The sequence below is a fragment of the Nelumbo nucifera genome, chromosome 6 (assembly GCF_055504915.1).
Source record: "Nelumbo nucifera cultivar China Antique chromosome 6, China Antique-T2T, whole genome shotgun sequence".
In the NCBI taxonomy this organism is placed as follows: Eukaryota; Viridiplantae; Streptophyta; class Magnoliopsida; order Proteales; family Nelumbonaceae; genus Nelumbo; species Nelumbo nucifera.
In genome coordinates, this window is record NC_142654.1 from 5,438,212 (window position 1) to 5,459,750 (window position 21,539).

A 21,539-nucleotide genomic window follows, 5' to 3' on the forward strand; every position below is an offset into this window, starting at 1 on the left:
CTTTGAAGTTTTAACGCAGTTGTGTCGAGAGGCTGAAAGGATTGAAAATAGAAGCTACAAAGTCAATCGCGGCAAATCCTTTACTTTCTTGTAATATACTCTTTTGTAAGATTAAAATTCTGCGAAACTTCGATCGATTTCTCTTCTTATTCTTCAGTCGCAGATCCCTTACTGCAATTCTTCTACCAGCTGGAAAATCTAATTTACTTGCTTGTACCATTAAAATCAGAACTCAAACTTCAGTCTCGATTTCTCTTTGTAAATCCATCTTCGGTAGAAGCATAATTTCTTATCCATTTCGTTCCAAAACAAATGCTTCGTAGGAGCTTCAAGGCCTCGAAATGGTAATTTAATTTCTATCGGTTCTTGAGAACTTAGTTAATATTTTCCCCCTTTCTCTGCATGTTATATATAGCTTTTGCACATCTTTGAATCTATAAACGATTTAGGTTCTATGGTTTTATTATGGCTTTCGTACAATTCTAGGGTTTTGTTGTGAAGGTTGAGTTTACTTGGGTTTTTGGACTTGTGGTTGGATTATTTCAATCTGTTGTATGTGCAGCAAGACATCGTTGAAGCTTGCGGCCTCTCGTTTAAAGCTTCTAAAGAATAAGAGAGATGCACAAGTTAAACAGTTAAAGAGAGAATTGGCTCAGCTTCTTGAGTCCGGGCAGGACCAGACTGCCAAAATACGAGTACGCGTTAATTTACATTCAGCTTTTCTGATATGCTTCGTGTCAAGTCAAACTAACCATTATCCTTTTGGATTTTAGCGAGAAGCTATTCTTCTTTGGTATCACTTATGTTTCTTTTTTTTTTCTTCTTTTTTAGTTTCCTAGTTGACTTTTGGTTTTCTTATTCTCTTATATCTGATCTTAAGTTAGTAGGTTAGTACCTTAAAAATTCCCAACTTTAATCAATGATTTTTTCTGCTTGAAATTGTGCATTTCATGGCTTGGAGATGATCTACTAATTTCTGGCCATGATGAGATGTATTTACATTGCTTCAACATTCCCAATATTGTAATGGCATCTTTGGAGAAATTTTAGCTGCCAATAAAGAGTAAACATGTCAAAGATACTAATGTATCTTTTGAAGGATGTGAATTTATAAAAACATGTCTAATAGCTACTCTTGACAGAATGTGATAAACTGCCTACTGAGACTGTAATTTCCTATGTTGTCTGATTTATTATCCCATCATCATGGAATTCACAGATAACTCTGTCCCAATAAAGCCAGATGGATATATCATATATGTGTATGCTCCATGGGCGGTTGAACTTCCTTATGCAGAAAATTGATTGAAAAAAAAAAAGAAACTTATGCAGCACCATAGTGGACTGTGGAATTGAAGATCAGTCTTTTTTCTTTTTCTTTTTTTTTTGATAAGTACAAAAATTATTGTATTACTGTAAAATGGGCGAGGAGCCCTCAAAATCATAATTTACACTGAGTGTGAGATTGTGTGCCCCCACAAGATATGCAGTTATGTACATTAAAACTGAAAAAGGTACAAAAAAAGTCCAGTAACCACCAAAAAATAGTGGTGTTCCACTGATCTCTTGAAATTCTCAAAGGTCACAGAAAAATGGCTTAAGTACCCCAGCCATCATCTCAAAATCCATTCAACTTTGTTGGTCACTGCTTCAGAAGTGGATGATTTGATTTCAAATTACTATTCCTTTCCTTCTAAACAGTCCAGCAAAGAGCAAAAGGCAAGGCATTCCACAAAATCTTTTCTTTGGCTGAGAACCCCCTAACTGTCCAGGCTGACAGAAAGCCAGAGAGATTAAGGAGAGTGACCCACTGTCTCCAAAAGAGCAGCAAAGAAAGTGGGACCATAACACGTGTGTGTGAATTGGCAATGAATGAAAAGGTGGATAATCAGTTCCTGTTCCATTCCAGATGAGCTACAGACATTTTCAAGGACCATTCCCTTGTTTAATAGGTGATCAATGGTGCAAATCTGATCCCGAGTGTCTGTCCACATCAAGAAGGTGACCTTGGAGGAGACTTGCATATTAAGGCTATTTACTTTCTTCAATTCATACCAATATTGACATTTTGAAACTTTCTAGTTGATTGGTTCTATGTACAACTTTGATTTTTTATTAAATTGATTAAATTCCAAAATTGTTTTTCATTGAATCCAACCACATATTATTGGTTTCTGGAGCATTGAACTTTTAACACATCTTTGTGCATCAAGGTGCAAGTTCAGAATTTGGGCCCTAGATGTCTCTAAGCTTGCAAGAATCAGGGAGCTGAAGTCTGGGAATCTGAAATAGAATTAAGACCTTAGAGCAACAAGTATATGATCTTGGTAAGGCATGACAGATTTATGGAGTTATTTCTAGAAATTGTTAAATGATGACCATGTTGGGAGTTTAAGCATTACAGGAGTTGGGAGTCATCTGGTAATATATCAAAGATCACATGCTTCTGTAGAATGTAGTATCTGAAGTTAAACAAGCTCTGAGAAGGGCAAAGATGCAGAAGGCTTTATAGGTTAGAAATAAGGATGAAGAAAATGCTAGCGAAATTTTGGAAAGTATTATTGCAGGTGTACACAAGCATAAAGGAGAAACTGTTAGTTAATTGAGAGGGGGCAATCTTATGAGTCCAGTTATGTCAAGATTTGGTAGGGAAATGTTGAGTGATATCTCAGTATAGTATAGGTTTAAAACACTTGACAGAAATTGGTTTGTGTTGGCTAATTAAGCAATATAACAAGATTAATGAAGAAAATGCTAGCAAAATACCATTGCAGGTATATGAAAATATAAAGGACACGCATAGGGTTGCTTAATTAATTGAGAGGGCCACACTTATAGGTCAAGTTCCGTAAAGATTTGGCATGGAAATATATGAGCAAAGATTAAGATATTACATGAGAGTATCATAAGATAATTTTGGTTTTATGCTTAGGAAAGTCAAATATTCAGGCCATATTCCCCTCTCCTCTCCTTCAATAAATTAAGTTTCAAGTCTATACTCTTCTAATGCAGGAAATACCCCTCGGCAACCATTTTGGAAACTAATTTTTTTTTTCTTTTGTTGAGAGAAACTAAGATTTAATGATCCATAAGAAGTAAAACTGGAAATGTCTTTTCCTGTAAAAGGATTTTTAGTCTTTTCCCTATGCCTCCTTCAGAGTTTTCTCAAGAGAGGTTTATTGATGTTTAACAAAATAGCCATTTAGATGGTGGGTGATGGTTTGGATGGTTGGCTCCAAAGGGCCTTCTTTGCGTTCATGCTTCTTTAAGGCCCTCATATTAGTGTCCTTAATGCTCTAATGTTCAGTTTTTCTGGTTGAAGCTATTTGACTTGTTCCCCAGAATCCCCACCCTTTTTGTCAGGAGATGGTTCAAATGAAAACCATTTCTTGTGAGATAATGCATATGGAAGTCTAGGAAGCTATCCCTCATGTGTGTACATCTTATATAATGTTAACTGTTAGACCATTAATAAATCTACCCCTCTTTTGAGTTTGCTACCAGAGTCTTTTGTACTCAATGACGTCTCCTTTCTTATACTCATATTTTTTTATATAGTTCTTTTTCCAATATTATGTAAGGTTGTACTCGTGATGTTAATTATGGAAAATTTGATAGGTCAGAAATTCTAGAATTTTTTCCATTAATTTGCAGCAGTATATCATTCTTGATTTGATTGTCATTAGATCTGCTCATTGGATTTTGATAAGAACACTAAGAAGCAAGTTCAGGGGCATATTAGTGTGTTGGAGCTCTGTTGAGACTTCTTGGCTGTTTTTGAGTTCGATTCTTGTTGTTTGACCCCCTCCTTATGGTTGGGGCTTTTGTACTTCTGTATTTCTTCTCTACTAAAATTTGTTTGTTATCTATAAACAACACTTTGGCTGAGATTTTGGCACAACAATTTTGTCTTGAGTGCCACAGATAAGGAAACATTGACTGTAGGCCTGTAGCTAATCAAGGTTTTCTGGAAATTTAAAACAATTGGCATAGGACAGGTACATATGATCTACATTGTAGGACATAAAATCTATGCGGGGAAACCTAGGATTTCTAATAGTACATTCAAGTAGGACTATGTTGTCTACTGATCTTCTTTCTGTAATCTTCTCTTTCAAATCGTATCTGTTTTTCTTCTTCTCTTTTTGCACTTAAATTATGGTTCAGCTATTTTTACCTAGGGTATCTGAAATGAATATACTTTCTTTGAACCTCCATGTTAATGTTAAATTATGCCACATGGTTTCTCTCTGTGATGAGGATTATTTTCTTAACTCCTAATGCTTTTCCTATTTATTTTATATATGAAAATCTGCAAATGGTAGTCTTGTATGTGATTTAGAATTTTTGGAGGTGTATGTTGTGACATGATAGCAAGCATATAATCCATTGGGTTTTGCATTTAGTAATAAAGTGGCTTAGCAAAAATAAAACAATGTTTTTCACTGCATTCTCAATGTAACCTCTAGTTCATTATTAGGTGGTATTCATGGACTCCATTTGGAATATTCGTATCTAATATTCATAATATGAGTCTTTGTTAATATTTTGGTATATGAACTGGCATTGTCACAAACATGTAGTGAGACTGGATCTGCAAATATCCCCATCGCATAAGTCATGACCTTTTTTTTTCTTTGATTCAGCTTGAGTTGGGATAAGGCTTGATGATGATGATGCTTTTCTTTTCAGGTTGAACATGTAGTGAGGGAAGAGAAGACCATGGCAGCATATGATCTTATTGAGATTTATTGTGAACTTGTTGCTGCACGGTTGCCAATAATTGAGTCACAGAAGTATGTATTGCATGACCTTATCTGTTGAGCACCCCAGCTTGGACACTTGCATTTTCTGCTTGTTAAATTTTCTAGAGAAGTGGCATCTCCATACTAGTGGGCTCATTTTGTGCATCAAGTGTTGTTCTTTGTTCATCTTTTTTGTCTCATATTATTAGAAATTATCACTATATTCTTCTGCCTTTTTGTTCCCATTTTATGTATTTATTATCTTTATAGATGTTATCATCAATATCTGTATATAACAATATATTTAAGTTTATTTCTTTGTTTATTAGTAACTTAAATTTTATTGATTAGTAGAAAGAATAAAGAATTTGTTGCATGTAATATGCCAAGCATCCCATAAACAATTTCTTACAGAGCTAGCTTACATTTTGATCCCCTACTATCCTCCAATATAGTTGTTTTTTTTTTTTTTGGGTATTCTCCTCCAATATAGTTGTTGCCTGATTATCCCTTATTTAGCTAAGCCATCAGCAATTGCATTTGCAGACCTTGTACCCAATTGAACTCTGAGTGCAGATTCCTTCCCAGCTCTCTTATCTTCGTCAAAATAGTATAGTATTGCCAAGTAATACTTGTCCCTTTTTTAACCATCCCACAATTACCTTCCACTATCAAGTTCTCAAGAATCAAGATCAAGGGGCTTTGCCATAAACCTTGAAGCACAGTTATTACTTTAGCTCTTGTCAAATTCCCATTGCCTATGGGGCCAGAAAACAAGGCTAGGATTGCTCCTCTACTATGTCTCAAAATGCCTCCAATACCCAAGGGGCCAGAATTACACATACTGCAGCTGCGAAAGTTAAAATTATTGCTCCTCTACAATCAAGCTTCAAGAATCAAGATCAAGGGCCACTATCACTTAACTTGATATGGATGACTCCTTGCTTTTCACTTGACCACAGGTAGGCTGGGGGTTAGGGATGCAACCATTCAAGCCAGGGTTGGACTCATGTTGGGTTCGGGTTGGCCTGACATCTCTACTCCTTTGGACAAATGTTCTTATTTCCTAGAATCATGGGTTGAGGTAAATTCGGTTTTAGCATTATTATATGTAAAAGAACATTGTGATCATGGGCAGCCCAGGTCACGAGGCTCCCACCAATGTGGGGTCTAGGGAGGGACAAATGTACGCAGCCTTACCCCTGCACATACAGAGAGGCTGTTAAGTATTATCATGCTTTTGAAAAATTTTGCCTTTAAATGTAAAATTGTTTGGCATCCATAGATACATACCATGCACATACATGGTTGTATGGATGCATGCATACCAAGGGTTAAAGTATCGGTATCGAGTATCATATCGGACAACTTGGATACTGATGCGGATACGGATACACTTTGGAATCACATGGATACGGATGAAAAATATGAAAACACTTGGATACACTAGGGAAACACATGCAAATTTCATAAATACATTAATAACACAAAATTTATGGTCAAATAGCCATAAATAATGTATAAAATATATAAGAAATGCATATTTAATGGTGTATATAAAAATATATTATAATTAATAGCAGAATGTATAGATATCATACAATGCATTAGTTAAGAGTCCAAGATGGTCCTATTATATTTATCCTAATTATTATATCAATTATTTTCTATTTTATTATTTTTACTTTTTAACATTAACAATAAAAAAGTTAACCAAATATTAAATTCTCAAATATAAATTAAATTATCATTTAATAATTTATAAAAATATATCATTTTAACTTAAAATATATCAAATTGGTTTTAAAGTTTCTAAGATATATGCCATATGCAAATTCATAATTTTTAATTATTAAAATAATTATTTCATTATTAAAATTTTTATTTGTATAATTTTTTTGAAATTAAAAATCAATTATTCATATAAATGTAAATTAGTGGATTTGATAAATTCAATTTAATATTATATTCTTGAATATTTTGTAAACAAATTTTTATTTTTTGTAAATAATAAGTATGTTGTCATTTAATGTAAATTAAAATATTATTTAATAATTATAAAAATATATAAAATTTGTAAGATATATATTGTGTGCAAATTTATAAATTATAAGTAATAAGGTAATTATTCTACTATTAATATTTTATTTTCATAAGTTTCTTGAGATTAAAATCATCTTTTCATGTAAATATAGAATTGATAGATTATTTATTCCATTTGTTTATGAAATACTAATTCTAAATATTATTTATTTTAATTTTTAATTGGAGTTATTTCTTAAACATAAATATTGATTATTTGTTTGGATAGACATTAATAAAAATCATGTTATTTCGTTAAATATCATAATGCATGGCATGGCTTAGTGGTTTGATGACAAGTTTAAGGCTTTCGGCGCCTCATGCATGGAGTTTCGAGTTCAAATCACACAATTAGCAGTGTTTTGATTTTTAATCGAAGATGCTGTGTATCGGTTGGTATCAGTGTGTATCAGTCAATACAATGCAATATGGGCCAATACGCACCCGTATCGGTCCAATACGCGTGATTTGCAGGATACGTTTCCATTCGTAATGTATCCTGTATCACCCTAATCTGATATTTAAATCCTTGATGCATACACAGTTGTATGTAGTTGCACATGTGGATACATGCCACATGCATACATACATATATAAATAAGTACTTGTATAGATAAATAAATGTTTATACAATATTGGATTCAACTATGACTCTGGAAAAACTCTTTACCAATCAACAGGTGTCATAAAAGTGGTAACCAATCAGGTGGTATATATCAAAATTCACGGGAGGGTTTGATTGATCAAAGTTCTTCTGGAAGCATAGATTTATGCATACAAATATGAAGTTAAGCCAGATTCATATTTTTCAACCTAACCCTAACTGGAACTTCAACCCAACTTTTTCAGCTTGGTTTCAGGCTAACCCAGCCCAAGTTGCAGGCCTACTGGAGGTAAGAGATTTTGAAGGAAGGATAAGTATCTTTCTGAACCATGACTTTGGAAGTGCGTGAGTTACATTATTTGCTCCATATGCTACTTCCATCATTAGTTACATGCACCATTTCTTAGCAACTTGCTCTCTTACCATGTGTGATATTCCCCTGCCTTTAGATTATCTTTGTTGCCTTGTGCATATGTTTTGCCTTGAAATTTTGCAAAATGCTTTCCTAAGAATTTGAATGCAACTGCTATGTCAAATAACAAAGGTGGGCCTCATATAGTTACTAATGGTTGTGTTACTGCGGGAAATCAAATTTTCTGATAACTGGACTTCCAGTGTTGGGATTATTTACTTTGTTCCCTCACGTTAAATTTCAATGAAGGAAATCCTACTGGATAGGGCATCTGCTTTGTTAATTGCTGTATTAATTCGTGCAGTTTGTGACCTCCTTTTCAATTGGTTAGTTGGGTGTTGGTGCCTTCATTGAATCTTTCTCATCTTTGAAACTGTATTTGCATATTATGATATAGAGCTGAATCTTACCAGTCCTAACTCAGTCTTTAATAATAGAATCATGTAAGATAAGTCTACAACTACCAGATATGGTTTAGAAATTTATTGGTTTCTCTCTCATGTCTCCAGAAACTGCCCCATTGACTTGAAGGAAGCAATATCTAGTTTAATTTTTGCATCCAAAAGATGCGCGGATGTACCAGAACTCAGTGATGTCTGCAAGCGTTTCACAAAAAAATATGGAAAAGAATTTGTTGCTTCAGCCCTTGAGCTGCATCCAGAATGTGGTGTAAACCGTACTGTAAGCTTGTGTAGTTCCTGGCAATCCCTGTTAATTGAAATTCAAATTTAACATTCAAAAGAAGCAAATAGGAATTTAACTTTGTTATCTTTCTCAACTAATCAGGATTTTATGCTGTTATGTTTCAGTTGGTTGAGAATTTATCTGCAAGAGCACCTGATGGTCAGTTGAAGATTAAGATTTTGACCTCAATTGCCCAGGAATATAACATTGACTGGGATCCTAATAGGCTTGAAGAGAAAGATCCAAAACCTCCTGAGGATTTGCTGGTAAGAAATATTACTTGAGAACAAAATCATTGTTTGCTTGACATTTCATTGTTATAGAGTTGAAGACTAGTATTCTCTTTCTTAATCCATGTAAAGCAGAATGGGCCAAGTACATTTGAGGCTGCCAGTAAGTTGCATGAGGAACTTCCTGATGTACCTCTTAACCCTGTCCTGAAGCAAGAATCAACTATGAACATCCCTGATAACAATGTAACCAGGTTATCACTGAGTTCACATGCCTATGTTCCTACAAACACCAGTACTCTTTACACAACAGTTCCTGCCACTACAACTTCAGGTATGCGAATCAGATGTATCTTGTTTCTGATGATCAGTTATTTCATTTTGGACAATGGGAGCCTGTTGCATCAATTCTTCTATCTATTGCTTGCATGATTTCATTATTGTTTTTTGTTGTCTTTCTAATCTTACAGAAAGTGGAATTGAGGGGCGAGAATTTCACAAGCACAACTGGAATATGGAATTTAAAGATGCAACTTCAGCTGCACAGGCAGCGGCTGAATCTGCAGAAAGAGCTAGTATTGCTGCCAGGGCCGCTGCAGAACTTTCAAGACAGTATTCCTCAGAATCACAAGGGGTATCTGGTTATGGCTTGAGAGATGGTGGACCTAGAAGTTCAACTGTTCAAAAGTTGCAAGAAGACCCTATTGCCAGGGAGTCGCCAACAATGGTGCATAATTCATCAGAAAACTCCCATGACATGAATCCAGGTGTACCAAATCAACCAAGAGAAATAAACAGGCAAGATAACTTGCCAGGAGCCACTGAAAGTGTGTATGAAGGTCATGGTCATTCAAAGAGAAGTTCTAGTCGGTCTGCTTCCTCAGGTTCCAGTGTTGCTTCTGCTGACAATGATATATCCATGGCTAGTTTCAGCAAAGGAGAAAGATATTCTCAAGACAGGTCACCTGGAACCGTGGCAACTGACCCCAATTGGCATGGCAGAAAACCCAAGGATAATTTAGTTGGTGAAGTAAGTACCAAAGGGCAATCTACCCTATCTGAGGTATATAATGGGAGCCATCAGGAACAGAGTAAGAAAACTGAGAATACAAACCATTATGGAGAAGAATGTTTCAAGAAGAGATCTAGCAGTTCTATATCCTCTTATTCCCATGGAAGTGCTTCTGATGATGATGGCAATGATGATGTTGGAAAGTACAAGAATGATGGTGGTGAATGGTCATTCATTAATACTGACCAAGAGATGCAAAGAGGCACTAATCCCTTAGACTCCGCTGGTTATCCTCCTGCAGTTTTTGATGATTATGGTTCAGATGATGACCATCATTTTGAGGCTAAGCCCAACTATAATAGACATGTATCTGATTTTTGTTCCCATTCTTCAGGTAGGAAACCCTATTCTCTTCTTTCGGCAACTACAAATGCTCAGAGACCTAGGAAAAACAAGAGTGAGTCTTTGGAGTCCACTGCAGAATCACCTTTCATTGTGGAACCACACTCCCCTTCTGAACATTCTGATAGACTGATAAAATCTGAAGCTCCTTCTCAATCTGATGACTTGTTACCTGTTACATATGATAATTCAGACACTCTGGATTCTGAGAGTGAAGGGGAGAAGGATAATTTTGAACTTTATGAAAAAACAGAATCTAGCACTTGGCTTCATGGTCAGAATATCTTCATCAGTAGTAGAAAATCAGCACCAAGCACTAGGACTCATATATCAAGAGGATCAACTATTGTAAAGGAAGACATGGGAGTGAATAGAAGACCTATCATAGAGTCCTCTTTTGATGATTCAGACTCCAAGGAAGACCACATTGGGAGAAGAGAAGAAAGAAATCTGCATGTAGGCAGGTCCACGGAGAATTATGGCCAAATTAACTCTCCCACCAAGCAGCCACCACCCAGACACACTAGCTCCCCAAGAGATTTGGATAATTTGGACCATGAATTGCCATTGCCATCTTTTAAGTTGTCACTGGCCAAGGAGGCCAAAGCTCATGAAAGTTTTGGTTCAGAACAGGCGCCTGATATTACAAAAAGCCCAGACATTTCAAATTTATCTAGCTCTGAAAGTGGGCAAGAGTTGAATTTTGGGTTGTTAACTGGTGGCCTCCGAAATAAGGGTTACAGACGTCCACCTTACACCAAGGTTTCCTCAGGTAATTCTGCATTGCTATCTCAACAGCAAGCAGAAGATACTCCAACCATTAAACAACCAATTGTTTCCTCTGCAATTACGAATACACACAGTTCTGAATCATGTGATGAGGAATTACACAATCAAAAAATGCACATAAAAGTTAATATGGCATCAAGCTCAAGAGCCTCAGAAACATATACTGCTTCAGATAGTAGTGATACTGAGGAAGTACCCCACAAGGAAAGTTATATGGGCAGGAGACTTTCTCACCGAAGAAAAGATTATCCTAAACAGTCTGAACCTTGTGATGAAGAGACAAACAGTCAGAAAATGCATAACAAAGTTCACAAAAAGTCAAGTGTAAGAACCTCAAGAGCGTATTTTGATTCAGATAGTGATGATACAAAGGAAACTCCCCACCAAACCATTCGGAACTACACAGGTAGCACACTTTCGCGCAGGACAAAGGATTCTCCTAATGAATCTGAAATAGGTAGGGGTGCGAAGTTTACGGTTGGATCTAAGGGGCCAGCTGCTTCCGAGTTTGGGATTGGAAAGAAACTGTCCTCATGGGATTCCACTGCAGATGAGCTTCCTGCAATGTCTGAACCCAAGGCTATGAGCTTAGGAGATGATCCTAGGACTCCAAGGGCAAATATATTAGGTGGACAAGAACCTTCTAAATCTATGCCACAGTCCAAATTCTCAGTGCACAAGGAAGCTTGGGGTTCCAATAAAAAAGAAGCTCAGGTGACTAGCTCAGAAAGCAGAGATGTTCATAAGTTGCCAAGAACTAATAAACCAATTGAACAAAAAAGTTTTGAGTCTATACCTGAGTCCAAGTTTTCAGTTACCAAGGAATCAAGTGCTTCCTATGAAGCTGAACCTGTTAACAAGTTACAACCTCAGACGGTAAGTTCAGGGAGCAGAGATGATCCTATGTTGCCAAGGGATTACCCATCTAGTGAACAATATACTTCTAAACCAATGAGGGAATCCAATTTCTCAGCACCTAAGACAAGAAGCATAGATTCATCACAACTGAGTTCAGCAGTGGAACAGTTGCCAAATCCTCTTCTAAAGAAAGTACCATCAAAGAGCAGTGAAGATTCAGTAAAGAAAACAAGCCATGTCCATCCAAAGCTTCCAGATTATGATAGTTTTGCAGCCCACTTTCATTCTCTCAGGTCAAGCAAGCGATGAGTAAGTTTCCATTTCATTTCACTACATTTTGGTGTTAATCAGGGGTTCTTTTGCACAGGAAGGTTATAATAATCAGATGATTGATCCGAGTACTGAGATAATGACATTGATGTTAATATAAATGTACATAGCAGTATAGCACCATAGTCCAGCACTTGAATGTGTGATATTAAAGTTTGATGGTTCCTGTTATTTCTATTTGATTTTTGCATTACTTTTGAAATATGCCGTAAAATAACAGGCTGTGCTTGAGCTGAAATTTAAAACTGATTTTGTATATAATTTCATTTATCATTTGCTATAGTTCAGAGGGATCCTCATACTTCTACGAGCCAATTTATTAAGCATTCAGGTTTCACTAGGAGGATGTCTTTGGTACTTTTGAAGCTTATATACTTGCGGGCTCTGCTCTGCTTTCCAGAGTCCCAAGCACTTAAGCAAGTGGATCGCCCTTGTTTGCGGTCGTCGGCAGGGCCACTTATCCAGCTGAAAGCCAAGGTTGTTCCGTGGGTTGTGTTGGCCAGGAGTCCACACGGGACGGGCCTCATAGGTGCCATATACGAGAGACATCCTTGACCCAGCTGGTGTAGTGATTTTCTTTTTTCATCTGTGCCGCCTCCTCTTGGAACTTGGATAGATGCCACCAGACAGTTGCGCAAGTCGTCATCGGACAGCCCCCCGGAGGTGGCCTCTCCTTGGCGGTTATACACTTCTACTCTCTGCCATGTTAAACTCCATTATGAAAGATGGACCCAAAATGTGCGTTAAGTCAAAATAACTCCAACGTATCTCTGACAAGTCATCGACTTTAATTAAGTGGAACGTAGAATAGATTCTGCGCAGAAAGAAGCTCATCTAGTGGTTGGAAGAAATTTTCTGGAGACATGGAAAGACAGGAGAAAAAGAAGGGAACCTTCTTCTATTCCCATTCATTCATCATCACATCATGGAGCCGGAGAAGAATATCTACTTGACCTCATCAGTCATCACCTTATTCTTTCCAATCCTATTCCACATCAGTTCAGATACGAGATTTATTCTTGTTCTTCTCGTTTTAATTTTTCCCTTGTTTTTCAAAACTAAGTCAGTTGGAATCCCGGGGGAAGAGCCCAAGAAGGGAATGGTGCAAGTTACAAAACATCTATAATCCCACGTAAGTCTGAAGTTAATAAAGAAACACAGCTAGCCTTACCGAGGCATATGGAATTTAATTGTACAGGACGCAGAGCACAGAGCACAATTGCGTACACCAAGTTTCAGGCGTGTGCTTTAGGATGGATTACCATGGATTATTGTGTCAGTCAAGAGGAAAGAATGAGAGAGCACGCCAACTGAGACCCAATGAGCGCTGCATTGATGGATGGATGGATGGATGGACACGACACTGAAGACTAGAGTCACTATACGCAGTGGTACAGTAGACGGAAGTGGACTTTCGGGACTTGTTTCAACGAACTTTCGTCTTAAATTAAATAAAGGTTTTATTTATTTATTACTGCCATTACTATGACTATTGACTGGGTCCCATTCTCAACAGATAAGAGTGAAAAGGATGGAAAGACCAACGATCCCTGGACTTGGACCGGATTACTGGAACTGGAAGTGGGTCTGAGACCCAACCACTACCGGTACCACGCTCTGCCATGCTTTGTTTCTCAGATGGGGTCTGGACTCTGGCTTACTAATAACAGAACCAGAAACCAGAACCATCATTCAGTGTTTCTCTCCCTGCAAATACAAACCCAGTCAGACAACCGTACGGGATAGTGATTTTAGTACTTAATCGTCTTTATCTCTACATGGGAAATTGTCTGAAATTCATCATGAGTTTTTAATATTTTTCTTAAATTTATCATAACTTTTCAAAACTTGCAGGGAACCCCATGTCAGTGAATTTTATTTTTTAAATTCATCTTCCGTTAGTATACCATTAATGTTTTAACAGAAATGGCCATGCCAGCATAAATAATAATTTTTATGACCAAATTACCCTTGAACGGCAAGTTAGGGCAAAAGATCATTTAGGTGACGATCAGAAATTTCAAAGATTTTTTATGTTTTAAACATTTGCAATATATTCTTTTGAATCAGAAATGTAAATCCCCATTGATGATTCTACAAATTTATGCAAAAAAAATATTTTTGTAAATTTTTATCTAATTGTTTGAAATATTTTTTTGAAATTTTGTTGCAATAATCTTCGGATTCAATGTCTAATTTTTGTTTATTTTTTGAAAAAAAATTATCATTTTATTAGTTTGTAATTTTTTATTTTTTCTAAAATATATAATTCAAAAGGATATGATTTTTTTTTAATTTTTGCTTTTTTAGTTAGTATTTTTTAATTTTTATCATTTTATGTATTTTTGTGTAGATTTTTATTATCTTCTTGAAAATTTTATCACTTTCTTTTGTTTTTACAATTTTTACTTTTTCTATAATATAGTAATTTTTGAATTTTTATCATTTTATGTATATTTGTGATTTCTGTTTTTATCCAATCTTTGTATTTTTCGAGTTCTTTTTGTCTTTTTTCAGTTTTTGGTTTTCTATTTTCTTTTTTTTTTTTTGCATTTTTAGTTTTTGTTATAATTTCCAATGTTTTTTATAATTTCTGTTTTTTTACATTTTTTTATTTTCTACAATCTATAAATTTTTCTGTATTTTTTGTTATTTATTTGCAACTTTTGTGTTTTTCTTTAATTTTATTTGTTTTTTCTACAATTTTTATTTTCTGAATTTGTTTTTCAATTTCTATAGTTTTTTTTTGTAATTTTTGTGTTTTAATGTATTTTATATTTGAAAATATTTTTTGAACATTTTTTCATGTTTTTGCAGTTAAAATATAAAAATATATAGATATATAGATATATATATATATATATTTTATATTTTTCTATAAAGAATAAAATGGTAATATATTAACTCACGTTAATCTATTTAACATCAAGTTAGTAATATGATGAATTTTAAACATTTTAAAAATTTATGATAAATTTAAAAGAAATATTAAAAAATTATGGTGAGTTTTAGAGAGGGGGGTAAGGTCGTAAGGAGTAAATAGACTACTTTGGGACAAAACTTAACAAATAGCCTGAAATTCTGTTATTCACGATGCATTAGCACTTTATAGCAGCCCGAGCATCTTCATTTTATTGTCCATATCCAGGCATCTTCATTCATAATCATATCGTATTCATTAGTTGGGGGATTAGTGTTCGGTGCTCTCTGCTCTGATAAAAAATGGGATGTGCCCAAATAAGACTCAGGTGTGAGTACGTTCACTGGTGAAGTAATGGGGCTTAACGTGGGTGACGGCAGCTCAATATTTCCACTACTAATGCCCACCCATAATCCGACAGTTGAACGGCCAATGCTGACCGTTTACTAGCCTACGGCCCAGATTATTCATCCTAGAATCTAATCTATTCTCACTGGCGGAGGTTGCTTAAGTTGCACGCAATCTCGTGATTGACACTATTCCTACTGAGCTTGCTTGGCTCGTTCAGGTCTTGACACCTGTCTCTGACAATCTTGTCACTCCACAATTCTGCCCGTTCTCAACTCAATGAGTCAGTACCCCTACCCAGCGTCTGCTGGACTTTGGGATTTTTGGGCATTCAACCAAGTGGCCCACCAACCCATGTCGAGATAGACCAATAAAGATACACTCTATGGGCCGAGTGGGGTCCATTACTACCGATAAACATCTTCAAATATTATATGGTTTTTTACCCATTGTGGAGTCTTATCACGAAAATAATTATAAATATTTTTTTAATGTTTAATATCATGATATGGGACCATAGCCTATATGATACGAGTTCGAATCCTCCACAGTTCTACTCGTAATGGACCCTAGAGAATTCTAAACACTTAATGACTGATTATGCTATGCTACCAATCTTCATGAATAGATTTGTGAAGAAGGAAACCCTAGTTTCTAGTTAGTAGGGTTTGGTGGGTGATTCAATGTTTCAATGAGACAATGAGGGTGTTCATTGAATCATCACTAGTCCTAATTATGGAGAGATAGAAGAAGTTAAATGGGTAGAAAATAAAAGGAATGGTGTGCAGCAAGCCATTATTCCTTGGGGCCTAGGCCCTAGAATCGACTGGAGCCCACCTTAAACATATCTTACAGCCAATCAGATGGTTAGGTGGGACCATATATGGACGGACGGTTAAGGGGGCATCTGATGTTTATTATGATGAGGCCACGTGGGTGCCCCATGAAGGTTCCCTGTTGCACAGCACCCTTCAATCAGGATCACTAATTCTGGATTAAGAGCACAAGAAGGCTTAAGGCTTTAGCCAGAAAATTCACGAATCCAGAGAGAGAGAGAACAAAACAGAACAGAAGACAAGAGGGTAGATATAGGAAGGGTTGGGTTAGGAACTGGGATTCGTTCTTCCTTCCTTGTTCCTTCTATCCTCCGTGTGAAGGGCAGCAGTCCGATCACTGGCGAGTGGCGACTCTGACCTTTCACTCTCATTCACACGTGTTTACGTAGATTAGATCGTCCCCCCCCCCCCCACGATTTTTGCCCCCAATAACTCTCTCAGTCTCCCTGTTTCTCACGCTTCTTCCGACTCTAATCTTTAGCTGGTTTCATATCCAGGTAAGGAGTTGAGCTCTCGATTCTTTGGATTTGATTGCACGGAAATCAAATTTTGAGACCTCAAATTTTCTGCTGGATTTGACAAATCTGAAGTTTTACAGTTGTTGTTGCCTCCATTGAAATTCATCACCAGAAAATTCTGATTTTTATTTCTAGTTTTCACTGTGTCTCTCCTTTTCTCCAAAATTCCACCACCTATCTTCCAAGCTTTCTATTTCTTCTTTCCTAAGTTTCTTTCATTTCTACTCTCTTCTTTCTATTAATTGCCTCTGTCTCTGTTTCCTTCTCAAGACCCAGTTCATCTTTCTCTATACGAGAACAAGAGGTTTTATCATTCAAATTCATGGAAGAATCAAAACCCAGTTCCAGAAACCAATTATAAACGATCCATTTCATATTCGTAAGGCCCTGCAGACAGATACAAAGAAACAGAAATCTAAATTAAGAGCTCCGTTCATTTCTGAAAAGACATGCAAGATCCCTCGACGTTTCAACCAGTGAAGCCCCATTTTCCGGAGCAAGAGCAGCTCAAATGCCCTCGTTGTGATTCAACCAACACCAAATTTTGTTACTACAACAACTACAATCTCTCCCAACCTCGCCATTTCTGTAAGAATTGCAGGCGCTATTGGACTAAAGGCGGCGCCCTCCGTAACATCCCAGTTGGTGGTGGCAGTCGCAAGAACACGAAGCGTTCCTCCAACCCCAAACGCTCCACGTCGTCTTCTTCAACCCAGAACGCAGCAGTTCCGAAGCCAGAGCCTACCGGAACTTTCAGCCCGCCGGTAACCACCATCGATCATGATCGCCGGATGCTCGACATCTCAGGGAGTTTCAGCTCACTGTTGGCCTCAAATGGGCAAATGGGGAACCTGTTAGACGGTTTGAATCCAAGCAGCTCGGGTACTCGCACGTTGCAGTTTGGAGAATTCGCAGAGAATTCAAATTCAAGTTCAATTGAAAACTCCACCTTAGAGTTGCAGGGCAACAACAATCAAGAGAGCTTCTTGGGCATTCAGGATGGCGATTCCAGCTGTTGGGGTAGCGGAAATGGGTGGCCTGATCTCGCCATTTACACACCAGGTTCGACCTTTCAGTAGGAGAAAAACCAGAAAAAAAAAAAAAAGAAAAAGAAAAGATGGGAAAGAACACCTTTTGTTTCTTTTTTATCTTTGTTTTCAATCTATTTTATTTTCTTTTTTGTTTGGTGGAGCTGCTCTACAAATCTGATCTGATAGCTATTTAGCAAATTATGGTAATGGAGAGATGAATACGAATGACTCCGGCGTATGTTAGCGTTTTCTGATGCCTTATTGGTGACATTCCATTCTATGACACTAGCATTTCATATTTCGTGTTGTTTTCTTTGTGTTTTCTTTCTGGGGCTTGTTTGTTTGTGTGTGGAGAAAATGGGCTATTATGGGAATGTTTTCTCTGTTCTTTGGAATACATATATCATGTATTACCATTATTGGCATACTATGTATATAGATGAATACAACTAGACATGGTCATAGGGTTCATTTCATTGATTGATCATGGGTTTGTGGATTTCGTGAATGTAAATCCATTGATTGCTCTACAGATTGGTCATTGGCGTTCATGAATTTTGTTTATTAAATTATAAAAAGATAATTTTGTTGAGTGGGGGGAGCTGTTGAATTGGAATTCCATCATCAAATTCTTATGGACCACCAGCAGTTTTTACCAAAAAAAAAAATGTAACACCGGTAGTGAGCAGTGTCATACAAGGGGCGACAATGAGTGTTCATTGTTGAATTGGATTCTCTCTCTCTCTCTCTCTCTCTCGCGTCCCATATTCTTTGTTTCTTTCCTTCTATAATTGTATTATATAAGAAGAATGTCTGACATGGGTGTTAATTGTTTAATCCACCTTGTTCAATTAAGTAAACTAGGGTTAATTGCCACTAGTTCTTGCTAATTTCTTAATGGTGGTGGTTTCCGGCTCAGGTCATTGACCCAAACCATTTTCTCAAGAGAGTAGACCATGAACAGAGTTTTGTGTTAATATTTCTTTGAATAGAACTATTCCTCTTAATTTCAAGCAGGGAGCCTGTGCCTGACTGATTGGATCAGGGGCTACTCATTAAATGGGGTTGGTGCAGTGTCAGGACTCGAGGTTGGACCCACCATTGAAGGGTGTTTCACTTGAAAAGGTCTCCAACGCCATCTATTGATAATGATCAGATCTTCAATTTTCAAGCATCTGCTTTCAACATTGTTCTTGGGCCTCTTCTGAGCTTTCTTACTAACAATTCTCAGTCGCCCAAATCACCTACTGTTGATAATCAATCATATATTGAGCAGCTAGTCTTTGGCTTTGGCCGGGCAGCCAGCCAATAGATAATTCTGTTGTTTCTATCTTCACCACCACCACCGTCGCCGGCAGGCGCAGACGATGACGACGATGGTATGGTTTACATTAGAGGGGCTTACATCAAGATGGACAGCTAGGTCTTGGATCAACTCCATTTCTATTTAGTTGATGTAATAATAAATTAATCCGTGAGCTTGAATCGAGAATTCAAGATCAAAGCTCGGTGCCTCAAAGGAGGGGGAGAAGGGCAAGGATGATGTGCTTATGGACCACCCTAGGTTCCTAAATTCCATGTGCAGCCAACCACAAGTGGGGTCGTTCCATTGAAACTTAGCATCTTGCAATAATGGGGGAGAGGGGTGGTGGGATTCATTTTCTCCACCAATTTATTGATCACCTAAAACCTGATGCTTTGGACCAGAAAAGACCATTACCCAATATTTGGTCCCAGCTATATGGGGTCTTCCGGTGAATGGGAAATGGAATCTTGCAAATCTAATGGCTCCATGAGGGGAAAATGACAACTCTTCAATTAAATACTGAACCAAATCGTAGGTTTAACCGTATCTGTACTTTGACACGAGACCCTAGGTTCATCAGCCAATTCATTAGGCATTTGTTAGTTTGTTGCCTTTTTTTGATATTCGGTGTCATGCACCATTAATTTCCCCTTGACCCCTTTTTCCCAAATTGCCGGTTGAGGGATTCGATTTCACGTCAACACTAGACCTGTTCATGGGCCGGGCCGGGCTCGGGCCGGGCTTTGACTCTTTATTAATAGAAAATTGTTAGGCCCGAGCCCGAGCCCGAGCCCGAGCCCGGCCCGACCAATGGGCCTACAACTTGGGCCCGAGCCCGGCCCTGATAAAAAGCCCGAAGCCCAACCTAATAAAAGAAATTCAAAATTTTCTGACATTTTTCTATTTTAATTTAAATGTTTTTTTCCCCTATTTAAATGAACAATGGATCTACAAGTGAATTAATGACCTCAAATCAAAAAATCTATTCAAATAGACGTCACATAGGGTTTTTACTTAGGTTTAACTATAGGTTGGGCTAGGTTTACTTAAGTTTAACTATAGGTCGGGCCGGGCCGGACTCGGGTCGGGCTATTTTGGCAAAGCCCGAACCCGGCTCGAATTTTATGCGGGCCGAGCTTTTTGGCCCGAGGTTAAGCCCGCGGGCCAAAAATCCTGTTCAAACCCGTCCGGGGGTCGGACCGGGCCGGGCCGACCCGTCGGGCCACCCGGCCCATAAACAGGTCTAATCAACACTGGAACAAACAAACTACCACAGCAACGAGCCAGCCCTCGGTTGGTTTTGTTGCCTTGGATCTAGGGCATGTGACAGAGTGGGTTCAGTTAAATTCAAGTCTGATTAGGACCCATATCTAATAATGATTCCAGAGCTCTATCTTCAGTTCCATGATGAAAATGACTAGAGCTCTGTGATTGACTTGGGTGTTTCCTAAAAACAAATCCATGAAGAAGATGGCCAAAGCTCTGTCAGGCTCTGATTTCCAAGAGCTTAATAGGTTGCCTTCGATTTGGGTAGAAGAAGAGGAAGAACAAATGTATTACCAACTTACCAGCCAGCATGAAGCCCAAACTTCCAAGAGATTCTCCCTCTTTTGTTTTACTTTAGCTGCCACCGTTTCTCCTCACTCTTCACTTCAAACCAGTCAACTGTCAGCAAGAAACATTAGATAAAATAGATATTTATTTAGAGTTTAAAAAAAAAAGCAACAGAACATAGATTGTCCATAAGTCTGATTAAAACCCTAATAAGCATATAGGCAAATATGTAAATATGATGGATAAATTGTTATATTTATGGTCATATCTATCAATTTTTTAATTTCTATCAATTGAATAATATCATCATCAATTTATCATCTAAGCCTTATCCTAACTATATGGGGTCGATTACATAATTCTCTTTCGCCATTATGTTTTATTTAGTGTCATATTTATTGCTAAATTCAGTTCTTATACACGTCAAGATTTAAAGTATTGATACACGTCAAGATTCAGTTATTACCCTATGCTTTTTTTTTTGTTTTTTAAATTCATTTATATTATTTAATAAATAAATAAATGGTTTTTCAAAAAACCTCTAAACAGGTGTTTTGAACCTGCATCCACGTAACTGCAGGCACTTGGTAAGGTCAGTGGACCTCACATGCACCCTTCTCTATCTTCACTATTACATACCTTAAATATGGATATAATACATGATATTGGATCAACTCACTATTACATACCCTATTTCTGTCTCTTCTATTAGAGAAGACCTTTAAACTATGCTTGATTCGAAGGTATAAACTTAAGTTGAGAGAAAGTTCTTAATACACTTTGTAAAACTCATTATTAAGAACTTTTTTCTCAACTTTTTGTTTCTATTATTTTTTATATCTAACCAAAACACATAACACCTTTTTCTCTCTCAATTG

General features: G+C 37.1%; 2 protein-coding genes across 7 annotated transcripts; both read left to right on the forward strand.

Moving 5' to 3' along the window:
* LOC104604416 (uncharacterized) lies at nucleotides 1-12,428 on the forward strand. Of its 6 annotated transcripts, XM_088890051.1 has the most exons (8): nucleotides 10-344; nucleotides 563-695; nucleotides 4,693-4,796; nucleotides 7,508-7,720; nucleotides 8,353-8,524; nucleotides 8,653-8,793; nucleotides 8,890-9,091; nucleotides 9,228-12,428. In XM_088890051.1, the coding sequence occupies exons 7-8, from the start codon at nucleotides 8,983-8,985 to the stop codon at nucleotides 12,125-12,127; spliced, it is 3,009 nt and encodes a 1,002-aa protein (XP_088746177.1). In that variant the 5' UTR covers nucleotides 10-344; nucleotides 563-695; nucleotides 4,693-4,796; nucleotides 7,508-7,720; nucleotides 8,353-8,524; nucleotides 8,653-8,793; nucleotides 8,890-8,982; the 3' UTR covers nucleotides 12,128-12,428. The 6 variants fall into 6 exon arrangements, with proteins under 6 accessions (XP_010267033.1, XP_010267034.1, XP_010267035.1 ...); XM_010268731.3 differs by lacking the exon at nucleotides 7,508-7,720 and having other exon boundaries at nucleotides 1-344; XM_010268732.3 differs by lacking the exon at nucleotides 7,508-7,720 and having other exon boundaries at nucleotides 1-344; nucleotides 8,893-9,091.
* Nucleotides 12,429-16,451: 4,023 nt separating this feature from the next.
* Nucleotides 16,452-18,038, forward strand: LOC104604417 (dof zinc finger protein DOF1.7-like). Its single transcript, XM_010268734.3, has one exon. It carries the CDS (start codon nucleotides 17,220-17,222, stop codon nucleotides 17,847-17,849), a length of 630 nt encoding a protein of 209 aa, XP_010267036.1. The 5' UTR covers nucleotides 16,452-17,219; the 3' UTR covers nucleotides 17,850-18,038.
* The last annotated feature ends 3,501 nt before the right edge of the window (nucleotides 18,039-21,539 follow it).